Raw genomic sequence first — 17,069 nt, forward strand, 5'->3', positions numbered from 1 at the left:
AAATAAAAATTAACACGCTTTACCTGATCTTTTTTCACAGCATTTAGTTTAAGTTCTGCCACTGCATCCGCTAACTGCTTTTTGACTTTCTCATTTTCCACACGCGCAGTATGTAGATCTGCCATTATCTTATCTCGCACATTTACAGCATCACTAAGTTCCTTAGCCAGAAAGACAACTTCTTGCCGAGTTGCCTGAACCTGTTCCTCTGCCTTACGAAGTTGCTCCTTTAAAAAAACTGCATCTTCCTGAAGAAAGGTAAATATGTTCATAATTAAATATTTTCATAATTAAACCACTCAGGTAAAAATAAAAAAAGAAACAAATATAACTCATATCTCTATAGATCCAAAATTTTTCATTAAACATTTATTCTTAGGGAAACTGAAACACAGGAAGTCAAGCAATATACCCAATGCTTAAAGACCTGTCTAAAGTAAGACTCGAAAGTTCCTGACTTCTAGAATCCCTCCAGTTAGAACTATGATGACCAATGAAAATAATTTCAAAAACTTCTGTTTCACATCAAAAATTTTGGTTAAGGTAATTCCTACTTCTTAATCTAAAAGACTAACCTAAGAAATATAATGTTAATCTAATCTTCCTTATCATTATGAAAACATAACTTCTTTCTAAAAACAAAATTTGATAAACTAAAAGCAAAAACGAGACAATGGTAAAATGAAAAGCAACCAGCCCCTCTTAATAAACCTAAATGTACAATTAAAAAGGTTAAAACTGTCTGGCTCAGTAACAGAATTCTCGCCTGCCATGCCGAAGACCTGGGTTCGATTCCCATGGGCAGGCACCATGCAAAAAAATATAATAATTTTAAAACGTTAAAAATATCACGTTAAAAGTATTTCCTTTAATATTAAAATTGTACATTAAAAGCACAACATAACTACTTTATTCAACTGTTCTGTTACCTCTGTACTATAAAAGAATATAAAATCAGAAAAAATATAATCCATTCTTGATTCTTAAAGTGTTAGCTCTTTAGAAGAAAAAAAATAAATTTTATAAACTTTAGGAGACGATCTTAAAAGTCACAGTACTAATACATCAGACTACATCAAAACCGTCAACTTCGGTATGTCAAAAAAGACAAAGGCAAAAATATGAACTAGGAGAAAATTATCTGAAATATATTTAAGAAAGGTATAATATTCAAATATAAATACCTCTTCTAATAAAAAAGAAACAAAAAATAAGTAAAAGGTATGAATATGCTAATTTTTTTAAATGTCGCTATTTTGCAAACAAAAAAACATCCATTAACAGTCTAAGTTAAAACAAGATAACATTCATTCACTTTCTTTTAAATCAACAAACAAAAAAAATACTAACAATCCGGTATTTGGATGGGTTTAGGGAAACTAGCACATTCATAAAGGCTTACATAAACCTTCTGTTCATATTTTTGCTACATTCTTCAACACTTTAAACATGTAAATGGCTTTTGCTAGCAATTCTATTCTTAAGAATTTTTTTCTATTAAGATAATATTAAAGGATCTGTGCACAAGTTTAGCTTTATAAGGATTTCAGTAAAATGTTAAAATACTAAAAAAGTGTGTCTTTTAAGTAAATGTTTAACAATGAGAATTCAACTATAAAGTCCTCCACATAGTGAAAGTCTTTATTTATAGGCATTACAAACACTTAGATACTTCATACAACTACTGAGAATAAAAACCAGAACATATTTTTAAATATTTTTACTGAGATATCTTCACACACATGCAATCCGCACAAAATATACAATCAATGGCTCACAGTATCATCACATAGTTGTATATTCATCACCATGATCATTTTTAGAGCATTTACATACTCCAGAAAAACAAATACAAAGAAACAAAAAAGAACTCATACATCCCATACCCCTTCCCCATCCTTCTCATTGACCCACAGTATTTCAATCTACCCATTTTTTTTACCCCCCCCATTATTTATTTATTTTTTGTCCTGATTTTTTTATTCCTCTGTCTATATCCTGGATAAAGGGAGCATCCAACACCTGGTTTTCACAATCACTCACTCTGAAAGCTATATAGTCATATAATTGTCTTCAAGAATCAAGGCTATTGGAACACAATTCAAGTTTCAGGTATTTCCCTCTAGCCATTCCAATACACCATACACTAAAAAGGGATACCTATATAATGCATACAAATAATCTCCAGGACAACCTCTTAGCCACTGAAATTTTGTTTTGTCTCATATTTCTCTTCCCCTTTTGGTCAAGAAGGCTTTTTCAATTCCATGATGCTGAGTCCCAGCTCATCCCCGGGAGTCATGGCCCACGTTGCCAGGGAGATTTATACCCCTGGGAATCATGTCCCATGTAGGTGGGAGGGCAATCAGTTTACCTGCCAAGGTGGCTTAGAGAGAGAGGTACATGTGAGCACCAAGAGATTCTCTGGAGTGACTCCTAGGCATAATTACAAGTAGGCTTAGGGTCTCCTTTGAAGGAATAAGTTTCATGGGGACAAATCCCAAGAGCAAAGGCTTGGCCTATTGAATTGCTTGTTTCCACTGCTTGCAAGAATATCAGGAACTCCCCAGATGGGGAAGCTGAGTATTTCCTCCTTTCTCCCCAGCACCGCAAGGGGACTTTGCAAATATTTTTTTATTCTCTGCCCAAATTACTCTGAGACATATCAGGGCATCACACTAACCTGTACAAACCAATAAGATCTCACCCTCCATTCAAGATTTCATGTAATTATGGTCTTCCAATAAAATGACCATACAAGTTTAATCAGATAATGGGCTACCTAAAATATAAATTTTGCACCAAATAAACATCTCGTCCCTAAGTCTCACAGAAAAGTTGAAGTTTTAAAATACAGGCCATATCATCCTTTACCCTGTATTCTGATTTATATTAGTTCTATCTAGATTAGTTCTATCTATCATTCTAGTCAAAGTCTGATCACTTTTTCAACTTTTTTTAACAGTTGCTGTATGGGGTAATGTTGACCTTCATAGAAGTAAAGCATTTTTTTAAAGACAATTTAAAAATAAATATCAAAATTTTAAATAGTCCTTCACCCAGCAATTCCACTTAGAGGAATTTATTCTATAGATTTATACGTGCACATCCTTCTCAAGGATGTTTACTGCAGCATACTTGTAACAGCTAAGTGCTGTAAACATCTAACTGATTACATGGAATACAGTTGGAGTTGTGTACTATAGAAGAACACTACACAACTATTAGAATGAACGAGGAAGACGTCCAGACAGTCTATAAAATTTTATAAATTAAAAACTTTTTTAAACTACATATATTCTCATTTGTATTAAATCATAAACACATATGTACATTTAAAGAACATTTAAAGAAAACTAAAATCCTACAGTGGTATCTCTGAGAAAGGATGAGGATTACTTCTTCCTCATATGCATGTGTACTGATGAAATTTTTTTTAATCATGATCTTGTACTGCTCTAATGGTACAAAAAGTTTTGACAATTAGCATTTTTCCCAGACAATTCATAACTACATTTTTTTCTATAACTTAGAGAATTTATTAGCATCTTATAAATAACAAAAAAATTAATCAAATAAACCTTTCACATTTACACTGACATTTGCAATTTGTCACATTAAATAGCCTGAAAAGTAACTAAGAACTTAATCATTAATTCTAAGTATCAGGGACTTGTGACATTTTAGGCACTGCATTAATTATGTTTGAGAACAGCAAAATACCAAAAATAATGTAATATCTATCCATAAAATATATTGGTAAACAAAGGTAAATTTATGTAATGATGTACTATGTAGCTATTTTTTTAAATGAGGAAGGTTTTCATGAACTGATACGGAATAATTTCCAGCTTATGTTGCTCTGTGGAAAAAAACAAGGGAAAAAAGAGTAGATATAACATGCTACCATCTTCTAAAGAATTGTGTGTGTGTGTGTGTGTGTGTGTGTGTGTGTGCGAGTGCACAAGCTTATTTCGAAAAAAAAAAAAGGACAAACTGGAAACTAATGAAAATGCTCACAAAAGGGTATAGGTAGGAAAAGGGTAAAAAACGGGGAAGAGGGGCAGTGCAACAATGGCTCAATGGCATAATTCCTGCCTGTGATGGTGGAGACCCAAGTTCGATTCCCAGTGCCTACCCACGCCAAAAAAAAAAAAAAGAAAGAAAAAAATGGGGAAGAAGATGAAACTTCTGAGTAAAATTTTTGTATCATTTTCACTTTTGAACCATATCTATTTTACATATTCAAAAATAAAATTAAAGGCTAGGGTAATAATTGAAAATCTTAAACTTAAAAATCTTAAATGTACTATAAATTCAGAACATAAGCATGAAAAAATATAATTCAAGTAACTTTTGAACACTGTACTCTATAAGCTCTGGGTGAAATATATTCTAGGAAAAAGAACTGGAAAGATTGAACTTTATTTAATAGATTTATTATTTGAAGCAGCATTGACGTAATAACTATAAAACTATTGGTGGGTATGTATGGATCGACCATATGAATAAATATTTTAACGTTTTTGGAAACAAGGATTTTTATAATGAGAGAATAGATTGATAAGTATGGAATGGCAAAAGGGAACTGGATTTAAATTTTTAACATCGTCATTTTGCAATCATTAAAAAAGTAATAGCGGGTAGGCCACAATAGCTCAGCAGGCAGAGGTCTCGCCTGCCATGCTGGAGACCTGGGTTTGAGTTCCAGTGCTCGCTCATGCAAAAAAAAAAAAAAAGTAATACATGATTCAGGTAAGAATCATCAAAACATAATAAAACCATTGGGTGAAAGGTTATCAGGGAACAAGATGTTCACCTGATCTCTGTCTTTGAAGCTCTCATGTCAGAGCTTCAAGAAAAGCCATGTCCTTTAATCCTCATTCATTACTATTGGGTGGGATCTTTTTTTATGGTTTCCATGGGTATCCATCTGAGGGTAATAACTTTTGATTAGATGGTTTCCATGGAGATGTGTCTCCCTCTATTCAAGGTGAGGTTGCTTACTGGAGCTTCCTTTAAGAGGGAATCATTTTGCAAAAAGCTTCAGAACCAACAGAGCCCACATATCCAGAAACCTTTGGAGATGCAGAAGGAAAACATCCCTGGGGGAAAACCTTATGAATGAGGAGAGAAAGCTAGCAGACGTCCCATGTGCCCTCCCAGCTAAGAGAGAAATCCCGAACTTCTTTGGCCCTTTCTTTGGAGTTAAGATATCTTTCCTTGGATGCCTTAACTAGGACATTTTCACAGTCAGAGATCTGTAAACTTGTAACTTAAATTCCCTTTTTAAAAGTCTTTCCATTTCTGATATACTGCATTCTGGCAGCTTTTGCAAACAAAAACAATGTCCAAGTATTATCCCACATTATTACTTAATAATTACAAAGGAAAGGCACCTATATAATGGAGAGACAGGCAGACATAACTTTAAATGAGTGATCAACTTAACATCACCAAGAACGTACACTGACATGTACCTTTTGGTATAACTGCAATAGGATGTACGAAACACCATGTATGTCTTTTCTTTCCAAAAATGTCTGACTTGAAGCCAGTCAAGAGTAAACAATGGATGAATCCAGATTGTAGACGTTTCAAACAATTAGCCTGAATTCTTCAAAAATATTGTCATAAAAGTTAAAAAAAAAAAGTATAGGGACACTATTGTAGATTGAAGCAGACTGAAAACATAAAACAATCAAATAAATGTTTGATCTATGATCACCTCTGGATTGAAAAATGTAAAAGATTATATAAGAACATAATTAGGACAATTTGAATGGAGACAATATACAAGAATATTACCATATGAATGTTAAATTTCTTGGGTGTGATAACAGTATTGTGATTATACAGAAAAATGTCCTTGTTCAAAGGAGATAACATGCTAATATATTTAGGGTGAAATATCATAATGCGTGCAACTGAATTTCAATGGCTCAAGACGGGGAAAAAAACAAAAGGATATATAAATGGAGAAGATAAAGGTAAATACTTCAAGGTATACTAGGTACTCATTGTTCTGTTCTTCCAACTTTTCGTAGATTTGAAACATTACCAAAGAAAAAGTAAAGGGCAGGACTTAAAAATAAAAACAATCAAATACACTTTAATAGAGACATGTTTTATAATATTCAAATGAACACTGCAAAATAGTTACCTTATTTGAGGTTGTAAGCAAGAAAGCTCTTTGCATATTTTCCTTTTCAGCCAAACAGAACTGCAGTCTGCCAATCTCTTCTTTGAAATGAGTAATCATGCTTTCTTTATTTCCATCTAAATTCTTTAAAGTCTGGATCTCTGACACAAGTTTGGTATTTTCTATTTCTGTATTCTTCAAATGTACCTGTAACAATGCTTGAAAATGTCAAGATTATCCTAACTCCGTAACCTAAGTTAGTCAAAGTTCAATGTACCACTATTTATCTCTATAACCCAAAGATGATCTAGTAAAAGGAAGGCACATTAGACTAGCAATCAGGAGACCTAAGTTCTACCAAAAGACTAGCTGTATGGAAGCAGAACATAATTTTTTCTAAGCTTCTTTTTTCTTTTTCAAAGTATATCTTTTGCAAAGATGTACCACAGAGAAAAAGAAGTCTTCACAGAAGGTAAAAAGAAACAACAGTCAATATTAGGGATTCATAATTTAGAATAATAAAGGAAAAATTAATGCAGGATTTGCCCTAAAATGTGCTTGCCAACCCTCCATTAAACACGAGAAGTCCTGTTCTCAGGACAGAAAAGAAAAGAAAGGCAGGGTGGAAAGGAGCCTTAGCTGCACAGGGTATTTCTGTTCCCAAAATACGTCATCCTAGTTATCATTTTTACACCTCTCCAGCATCAGTGATTTTTTTAGGCCCTTCCTCAGCCTTTCTCAGTTCTATTTAGCATTTCTTTAAAACTTATCTGATTTATTACTGAATTAAAATGGTTGAACACACAAGCATTCTATCTAACTTCTCCCACTATGGCTAACAGAAAAACAACATAGAAAGCATGCCTAGCATGAAAATACTGCCTAGTCCTAATTCTGACAACAAAATTAAAATACAGTTCAATTTCTCATTGAAATTCACAGTAACATTAAATAAAATATCATTACAGATGTCAAACGTACACTCAGTTAAAAAATTCTTTGTAATATTAAAAAAGATAACTGCACTTGAAGGTTTTGCAAAAAAGCATTCTATACATGGTAATACAATTGCATTAATTCTTCATCTACACATCTCTTTTTTTTTTCCATAGTATTTCATCCAAAATCCAAATGACACCAGGGTCTTTTTCTTTAAGGGTCAAATCACAAAACCAACTACCAGTGAACCTTCTGTTTTTCTTCATTTTGGGAGTGTTCTATTTTGTTTTAAATACCAACATGCTCTGGGGATGAGTTGCTCCCAATGGCAGAAAGAGTGTAACCCATGACATACAGAACACTAATACCCATTCTCTGCCCTGAGATGCATGATGGATTCAATTAATTTTTAAAATTTTTATATTAAGAATAACAAAAAATAACCAAAAGAAAGAAAAAGTTAAAAAACTCACTGGTAATACAACAGTGCTAATTTCTTACTGCAAACTGTGACTCTCAAGTAGTGAACATATGTAGTTTTGTTTTTATTTTTAATCAAGTATATACCATGATATATAAATGAGCATTGTTCTATTCTGATCCAATTAAGGGTCTGAATTTATTCAAATACTGACAACTCAGAATGTTCTTGAACCTCCCAATTTGAAACAGCCTAGAGGAACTGCTTATGAGCCACTTAAGTCTCATTTTACCCCCACACTATTACTAATTAAGCTAAACATATTTAAAAAAAAAAAAAAAGCAAACTTCAAAAGTGAAGATCTGAGGAGCTAGGATATTTTTTCTAAAATGACAGCTGCTTAATAGTTTTCCAAAAGTCAAGCTCTAAAGCACTCTGCTCATCACCGATATAAATCCATGGTCTCCCTAAGAAAGCATGTTCTTAAAAGGGAAAAATAATTGTTTATATAAATTCTGATTAACTTTTTTGACTCAAAATACAGTACCTATTAAATATCTAAAATACCAGTAAACAATCACCTATAAATTACCTTCTAGGGACTATACATGATGTGGCACTTTTAATACTCCTTAATTCAAGAAGTGGAGCCTAAGACTCTTCTCCTTGAGGGTGGACTAGACTTGGTGACTTGCTTCTAATGAATAAAATAAAGCAGAAATGTTGGTGTGCAACATTTGGAGACTAAATCATAAAAAGCACTGTTACTTCTATGCTACTCTCTCCTGGACTTTTCACTCTAAGGAAGTTAGTTGCCATGTTGAAAGAACATTCAAGCAATGTCAGGAGAGACCATGTGCCCAAAAAAACATGTTAGAGAGCAACCTTGAAAGCAGATCCTCCAGCTCCATACCAAGGCTTTAGGTGACTATAGTCTCTGCCAACTTCCTGACTGCAAGCACACAAGAGACCCAGAGCCAAAACCACTCATCTAAACTGCTCCCAAATTCCTGACCTATAACCATTGTTTTGTGGTAATCTGTCACACAGGAAAACATGACTGACAGAAATAGAAAAAAATAAATTACCTTATAAAGTTCCTTCTCATCCTTTTCTGTTTTCAACTGACATTCAAGTTGTTCTCTTTCATGTTGTACCTTCCTGAGTTTGTCTTTTAAACTGAGTAAAGATCAAGCAATGTTAATAAAGACCAAAGGGGGGGGGGGGAGGAGCGGGCAGAACGTAGTTAAAACATTAAGTTACTGTATACAAGCATCAGAAATACCTGTCTAACTCAGTTTCTTTTTCAATTGCTTTATGTGTCACTGAAACAATATCTTCCTCAAGCTGTAAAGCCTTGGCTGTAGCATCATTGTATCTCTTCTTAAACTCTTCATTTTCCATTTTTAAACTTTGTGACACTTCAGTAAGATCCTTAAAAACAACAACAAATAAGTGTTTGGGGAAGCAGAGGCATTATTACTGAAACAGTAGTTACCTTCCCAAAATTGCATTTCTTTAAAAAAACCTATGCAGGGCGGTGTGATGATAGCTCAGCAGGTAGAATTCTCACCTGCCATGCCTGAGACCCGGGTTCGATTTCCAGTGCATGCCCAGGCAAAAAAATAAAAAATAAAAAACCTATGCATTCTGAAGTTTTAATGCCACATTTGTCCCTTATAAGCTAAGACTACAAACTAAATTGTGCACATATATTTAACTTTTCTTAAACCAATTATTAATTTTTATATACTTTTTCATTTTTAGAACTTTTCATACACCATTTTCCTTTAGTGATTTCACTAACTTCTCCACAAGCGGACAGGCAACAAAAGTGAGGAAATAATAAATCAGTCACTTTTGTTTCCATATCTAGCATCTCAATGTTACCTCAAAGATAAATCAGGTTCCACATTAACACTATCAAGATTAACACCCACTTCTACTGCCAAAGATTACTAAATGCCACTGATATACCAAAGCACTGAGTTAAGATAAATGCTTAAAGCAACATTTCTGCCATTGAGACTTAAAGACCTGAACAAATATTCAAAGATATTGAAACATTCAAATACAAAATCAGTAGCAAATAGGCTATGGTTAAAAGGAAAACATCAGCACTACCACAGCAACAACAGAGGTAATGGGGAAGAAACAAGAGTTAAGAGGAGGGTCAGATTTCTCTATTTGTCAAAGGTGTGTGTATTGGTTTTCGCTCTCTTGGGAACAATGGAATTATCTAAAATTGAGAGTGTTGATGAACTTTGTTCATCAAAAGTGCTGATGACTTTGGGCACTGTACATGATCCCTGATGAATGCAGGTGGCTGAAGGAGGCACTGAATGAGAAGTAGATTGGCAAACGGTGTATACTTATGAATGAATGTTGTGCTGCTACAAAAAAAAAGCACGAAGTCATGAAGCAAGCAACGATGTGAATCAATGTGTGGGACATTTGGTGAGGCAAAATAAGCCAGAAAAAAAAAATAACAATGGTATGATCTCCTTTAGAAATCAGGGGCCTAGACTGTAAGCTTTTACAGCAGACACATTTAGTCTGGAGTAGTAATTATTATTTCTGGATTTCAAGAGGGTATTTTATATATACATATATGTTATATATAACCTGATATTTAGAGATAAGAATGAAGCCGATCAGGTTGGGGTTAAAGTAATTCAGAACACAGGGGTAAGGAAGATAACGTCTATATTTTAGAACCACACATACTCTTTGAGACCAAAGGAAGAAAGGTTTATTTGATCTGGGACCAAAATTTTCTGTAGCACACAATCTAATTCAACCTATCTATATAGCTCATTTGACCAATTGAAACACATGGAGCACAGAATAAGAAAGAGGTCCTTTAAACCTGTATAGCCTAATGTAATGCCTGGATACATCCTAGAATATATTATAATCAAAAAGTATTGGCAAAGTCCCTTGAGGAATGGGAGAGAAAATATGGAACTATTAAACTTTGCCATCAGGAAATTCCGATACTACTTCAAACTTGGAGACACCCAAATCAATGGTCCATGCTCTTGTGGTTTACTCTTATGAAGCTAATGTAGGTAGTAGAGAAGCTTAGGCTACCTAAAGGGATGCCTAAGAGTTACTTCTGGAGGACCGCTTTTGTTGCTCAGATGCGGCATCACTCTCTAAGCCCAACTCTGAAAGTGAAATCATTGACGTCCTCCCTACGTAGGACATGACATACAGGGGTCAAAGACTCCCTGGCAGCATGGGATCAACAATTCCATCCTAATGAAAAAGGGGGAAAGAAGTATAATTAATAAAGTATCAGTGGCAGAGAGAGTTCAGATACAATAAAGATTCAGTTAGACACTGCTACCTATCATAACCTGCCAAACCCCAACCAGGACCATTCCAGCCAATCCTAACGAACACCTAGAGCAATATATAAGATTCCACAAGGGTTCCATGCACTAGAGCAATTTTCCAAAAACCTCCAACCTCCAGATGGGTCCCTGGACCAGTTAAGTCCTGAAACCAAGAGGGCCCAGTCTCTCCAGAACATCAGATAGTTTCATCTCCCTATCCCATATTAGTGACAGACCCTTCCAACATGAAAAAGTTGGAATGGCCATAGCGCAAACACCCCTAAAGAGAACGAAAGAAAGATCAAAGATGATGGCGGAGTTATACAGAGAAGACAGGACTTAACAAACAAATATGATTGCTGAATCATTAAACTGATATCCTAGGAAATTAGATGATCTCACTTGCCTGCTTAAAACCCTCCAACGGCTTCCTAGCATAACAGCATAAAGAGAGGGATAGAAAGATCAAAGGTGATTGTGGAGTTATTCGGAGAAGATAGGATTTAACAAACAAATATGAATACTGAATCATTAAATTAGTATCTTTTAGTCTCCAGTATCTTAAAGCAGTAGAAATAAAAACCTAAAATTGTGGAATTTTTAACCCATGTCAAACTCTGTTATCTGTCCTACAACTAATTGTGGTGCTGTGATTTGAAATTTATTGCCTTTTTGTATGTTATTTTTCACAAAAAAAGAAAAAAAGGTTGATAGTGATAAAAAATATTTAAGCCTGCTACGCGCCTATATTCTGAAGCAGCACCTATATTCTGAAGCAGCTAGAAGGAAAAATCTGAGAGGATCATATGGTAGCCCATGACAAACTCTGAGATCTGTCCTGTAACTACTTGTTGAAGAGTGCTTTGAAAACTATTGCTTTATACATATATTACACTATACAATAAAAAAGTAAATAAATAAATAAATTGCTAGCAAATGTAATAAAACATTTCTACTTAAATGCTCTCCTTTTAAACAGGTAATAAAATATTCCAGAACTTTTATATCCCATCAAAGCAAAGCAAAGTCCTATGCTTTACAACCTATAAAAATGGAGAGTAGAAGGCCTTTAATGCCTAATTTACAAAATTATGAGACTCAAATGGAACAATATAAATGGAGGTATGTTTTAATGAAAAACTACACACTAAAAGAGCTGTTAAATCATACAAAATTATTTTTACAAAATTGAAAAACTTTTAGATTTCCCATTTAAAAAGTACCATTCACAGACCCAACAACAAAAGCTAAAGAAAATTAGCGTTTTGCCTATTTAAATACATCAAACACTATACATGTCACCTTGATTTACATAAAGTAATTTAGCTAAATTTTCTACTTATATAGGTAGAATTTCTTTTTTTTTTTTCCCCACATGAGCAGGCACAGGGAATCGAACCCAGGTCTCTGGCATAGCAGGTGGGAACTCTTATCTGCTGAGTCACCATGGCCTGCCCTAGAATTTCATTTTAAGATTCCTGCTAGTATGTGAAAATTGCTGATGCATCTACACTTCATTAAAAAGCCTATCATTATACTGATCAGATACATTCTATTCATTTTTCTTTTATGCAAAGCAAATGTCTGCCCAATATAGAATACAACGGTCCTTACAAAATTTGAAACATTTTCAATGTTTGTTTGATTTATAAAAGGCAGCCAGAGAGGTTTCTAAATTGTTTGTATGGGTTTTTTGTGTTTTTGTTGTTGTTGTTAATACAGACAAATTTATTTTTTAGCTTACCAAATGATTTCTTGGCACTGTAAATAGGCTACAGAATTAATCCAGGTGTTTATCCCTAGGACAAAGACTAGTTTGCCTAGAGAGGCATGTTCTATATTTGATAAAAACCACTCTAAGAAATGCACAGGGTATCTGACCCTTTCTCAATGTTGGTAGTAACAGATTAAGTTATAAGATACCATTCAAAGGTATTTTACACATCTTATTTATATAAACTGCTAAATTCAGAGAATACAGCATTCATGGTTGTATTCAAGACTGCCAGTTATCTGCCAAATTGAGATTTCCCTTCTGCCATATTAATACATACAGCTGTCCAACAATACCACATTTCCCTGTTCTCTTGCAGTTAATTTATGACCATCTAACTAAATTCTCACCAAGTAAAATGACTGTACTATCTCCATGTCTGAAATTTCAAGTATTGAACACATCTTTCCTAAGATCTCTTTCCTCTTTTGACCAACTGGAACCTGGATATGTCAGCAACCCAGTTTCTACCATGCAGTCAATTCTCTAGGAGTCTAAAGGGGTGGCAGATGGAACGAGATGACAGGTGTAACTGGGCCTCTGAATAACCAGGTAAAACAGAGCTGACAAAAAAACTTGAATGATTCACAACATAAACTGATAGATAAGAAAAAGCTTTTTGTTCTATGAGCCACTATACTGCAGGGTTTCTTTGTTCTCACCTTAGTTCACATGAATCTCTGACTACTATTTATTTTTTCTTTTTTTTTCAATGTTGCCACAATACAACCACCTTTATTTTTGTCTTTTTAAAATTTTTTTAGACCTAACAACATATAAACACAAACATGCTTACCACATGATCATTCCATTTTTGGTATATAAAAAATAATTCACATTAGCATCACATACTTTTATATTCATCACCACGATCACCTCTCAGAACATTTGCATCAATCCAGAAAAAGAAAAACGAGAAAAATTCAAACACAGAATACACCCACCCCCTCACCAATCACCAGCATTTCAAACTACTAAATTTATTTTAACATTTGTTCCCCCTATTATTTACTTATTTTTAATGCATACATTTTACTCATCTGTTGATAAGGTAGATAAAAGAAGCATCAGATACAAGGTTTTCACATCACATAGTCACACTGCGAAAGCTATATCATTATACAATAATCTTCAAGAAACGTGGCTACTGGAACACAACTCTACTTTTTCAGGCACTTCCTTCCGGCTTCTCAATTACACCTTAATTTAAAAGGTGATATCTTTTTAATGCGTAAGAATAACCTCCAAGATAACCTCTCGACTCTGTTTGAAATCTCTCAGCCATTGACACCTTATTTTGTCTCATTTCGCTCTTCCCCCTTTCGGTTGAGAAGGTTTTCTCAATCCCTTGATGCTGAGTCCCAGCTCACTCTAGGATTTCTGTCCCATGTTCCCAGAAGGTCCACACCCTTGGGAGTCACATACCACATAGAGAGGGGGAGGGAAGTGAGTTTGCTTGCCATGTTAGCTGAGAGAGAGAGGCCACATCTGAGCAACAAAAAGGGTTCTCTGGGGGTGAATTACTCTTAGGCCTAATTTTAAGCAGGCTTAGCCTATCCTTTCATGGGTTAAGTTTCATGTGAACAAACCCCAAGATTGAGGGCTCAGCCTACTGCTTTGATCATGTCCGCTGATTGTGAGAATATCGGGAATTCTCCACCTGGGAAGTTGAATTTTCCCTCTTTATCGCCATCACCCCAAGGGGACTTTGCAAATACTTCTTTATTCACTGTTCAAATCACTCTAGGATTTATCGGGGCATCACTCTGGACACACCTACAAAATTTCATACCCTACTTAAGATTCCATGTACTTATGGTGTTCAATTAAGTTGTCCACATAAGTTATATTAGGAAATGCACTAGTTAAAATAAAAATTTTGTACCAAAAAACTTTTTCCCTTACTCTCACACGAGTTAAAACTTTAAAATATGAATTATCATCTATTTTCAACACCCAGCAGTACCGACATTGTTTTGTTCTTTCTCATGCAAAAACATTTCTGAAGTCACTATCATTATAAACTCTAGGCATTACTAGATTATACCATTTCAGTGTTTATCATCTATCTTTCCTTCTGATTTCATGTGTGCCCCCAGGCCTCCTCCCTCTATCATTCTGACATTCAGCTTCATTCAGTGTTCTAACATTATTGTATTACAGTTAGGAAGTATAGTACTATCCATTTCTGAAATTTTACAATCAGTCCTGTTGTACATTCTATATCCCTTCAGTCCAAATTACCCAATATATACCCTGTTTCTATCTCCTGGTGGCCTCTGTTCTTAACTGAAATTCTCCAAGTTCACTGACTAATGTTAGTTCGTATCAGCATGACCATTTTTCTCGTTTTTTTTGTTTCTGGCTAATGTCAGTCAGCACAATGTCCTTAAGGTCTGCCCTTGTTGTTACATACTCATAACTTTATTCTGTCTTACAGCTGTATAATATTCCATCGTATGTATATACCACAGCTTCTTTAGCCACTCATCTGTTGATGGACACTTAGGCAGTTTCCATCTCTTGGCAACTGTAAATAATGCTGCTATAAACTTCGGTGTGCAAACATCCATTTGTGTCTTTGCCCTCATATCCTCTGAGTGGATACCTAGCAATGGTATTGCCAGGTCACATGGCAGTTCTATACCTAGCTTCCCGAAGAACCGCCAAACTGCCTTCCACAGCAGATATACTTTTTGACATTCCCACCAACAGTGAATAACTGTGCCTGTTTCTCCACATCCTCGTCAGCACTTGGCGTTTTCTGTTTTATTGATAATGGCCATTCTGGTGGGTGTGAGATGGTACCTCATTGTGGTTTTGATTTGCATTTCCCTAATAGCCAGGGAAGTTGAGTATCTTTTCATGTGCCTTTGGCCATTTGTATTTCCTCTTCTGAGAAATGTCTGTTCATGTCTTTTGCGCATTTTGTAATTGGGCTGCCTGTCTTTTTGTTGTTGAGTTGAACAATCTCTTTATGTATTCTGGACACTAGACAGTTATTTGTCATTTCCAAATATTGTCTCCCATTGTGTAGACTGTCTTTTTACTTTCTTGATGAATTCCTTAATGCGCAAAAGTGTTCAATATTAAGGAGTTCCCATTTATTTATTTATTTCTACAGTGCTCTTGCTTTCGGTGTAAGGTCTAGGAAACCACCTCCTATTATAAGATATATAAGATATCTTCCTAAATTTTCTTCTAAAAGTTTTACGGTCTTAGATCTAATGTTTAGGTCTTTGATGCATTTTGAGTTAATTTTTGTATAAGGTGTGAGATTTGGATCCTCTTTCATTTTTTTGCATATGGATATCCAATTCTGCAAGCACCATTTATTGAAGAGACTGTTCTGTCCCAGGTGGGTTAGCTTGTCAAAGATCAATTGTCCACAGATGAGAGGGTCTATACCTGAACACTCTATTTGATTCCAATGCTCAGTATATCTATCTTTAAGTCAGTACCATGCTGTTTTGACCACTGCAGCTTCGTAATATGCCTTAAAGTCAGATAGTGTAAGACCTCTGACTTCATTTTTCTTTCTCAGGATAATTTTAGCTATTCAGTGCACCCTGCCCTTCCAGATAAATTTGGTTATTGGTTTTCCTATTTCTGCAAAGTAAGTCTTTGGGATTTTAATTGGTATTGCATTGAATCTATAAATCAATTTAGGTAGAATTGACATCTTAACTATATTTAGTCTTCCAGTCCATGAACACAGTATGCCTTTTCATTTATTTAGATCTTCTATGATTTCATTGGCAATGTCTTGTAGTTTTCTTTGCACAGATCTTTTGTATCTTTAGTTAAATTTATTCCTAAATATTTTACTCTTTTGGTTGCAACTGTAAATGGAATCTTTTTCTTGATTTCCCCCTTAGATTGTTCATTACTAGTGTAGAGAAACACTACAGATTTTTGAGTGTTGATCTTTTAACCAGCCACTTTGCTGTACTCATCTGTTAGTTCTATTAGTTTTGCTGTGGATTTTTCAGGATTTTCGATATATAGTATCATGTTGTCTGCAAACAATGAGAGTTTTACTTCTTCCTTTCCAATTTTGATGCCTTATATTTCTTTTTCTTGTCTAACCGCTCTGGCCAGAACTTCCAACACAATGCTGAGTAACTATGGTGCTGGTGGACATCCTTGTCTTGTTCCTGATTTAAGGGGGAAAGTTTGCAGAATTTCCCCATTGAGGATGATGTCAGCTGTGGGTTTTTCATATATTTCCTTTATTAAGTTGAGGAAATTGCCTTCTATTCCTATCCTTTGAAGTGTTTTCAACAAGAAAGGATGTTGAATTTTGTCAAATGCCTTTTCTACATCAATAGAGATGATCATGTGGTTTTTCTTTGACTTGTTGATATGGTGTATTACCTTAATTTTCTTATGTTGAACTATACTTGCATACCTGGGATGAATCCTACTTGGTGTATAATTCTTTTAATGTCC

General features: G+C 34.7%; 1 protein-coding gene across 3 annotated transcripts in view; it reads right to left on the reverse strand.

The window, feature by feature from the left end:
- The window catches only part of TAX1BP1 (Tax1 binding protein 1), a 120,455-nt gene that overhangs the window by 58,300 nt on the left and 45,086 nt on the right, over positions 1 to 17,069 (reverse strand). For all 3 annotated transcript variants that reach the window (XM_077120979.1, XM_077120969.1, XM_077120988.1), the window contains exons 6-9: positions 8,788 to 8,936; positions 8,591 to 8,681; positions 6,164 to 6,349; positions 24 to 248 (exon numbers count right to left, since the gene is read on the reverse strand). In XM_077120979.1, the coding sequence (XP_076977094.1) occupies positions 24 to 248; positions 6,164 to 6,349; positions 8,591 to 8,681; positions 8,788 to 8,936 (651 nt within the window). The remainder of the gene's footprint in view (positions 1 to 23; positions 249 to 6,163; positions 6,350 to 8,590; positions 8,682 to 8,787; positions 8,937 to 17,069) is intronic.

Source organism: Tamandua tetradactyla, chromosome 1 (genome assembly GCF_023851605.1).
Source record: "Tamandua tetradactyla isolate mTamTet1 chromosome 1, mTamTet1.pri, whole genome shotgun sequence".
Lineage (NCBI taxonomy): Eukaryota > Metazoa > Chordata > Mammalia > Pilosa > Myrmecophagidae > Tamandua > Tamandua tetradactyla.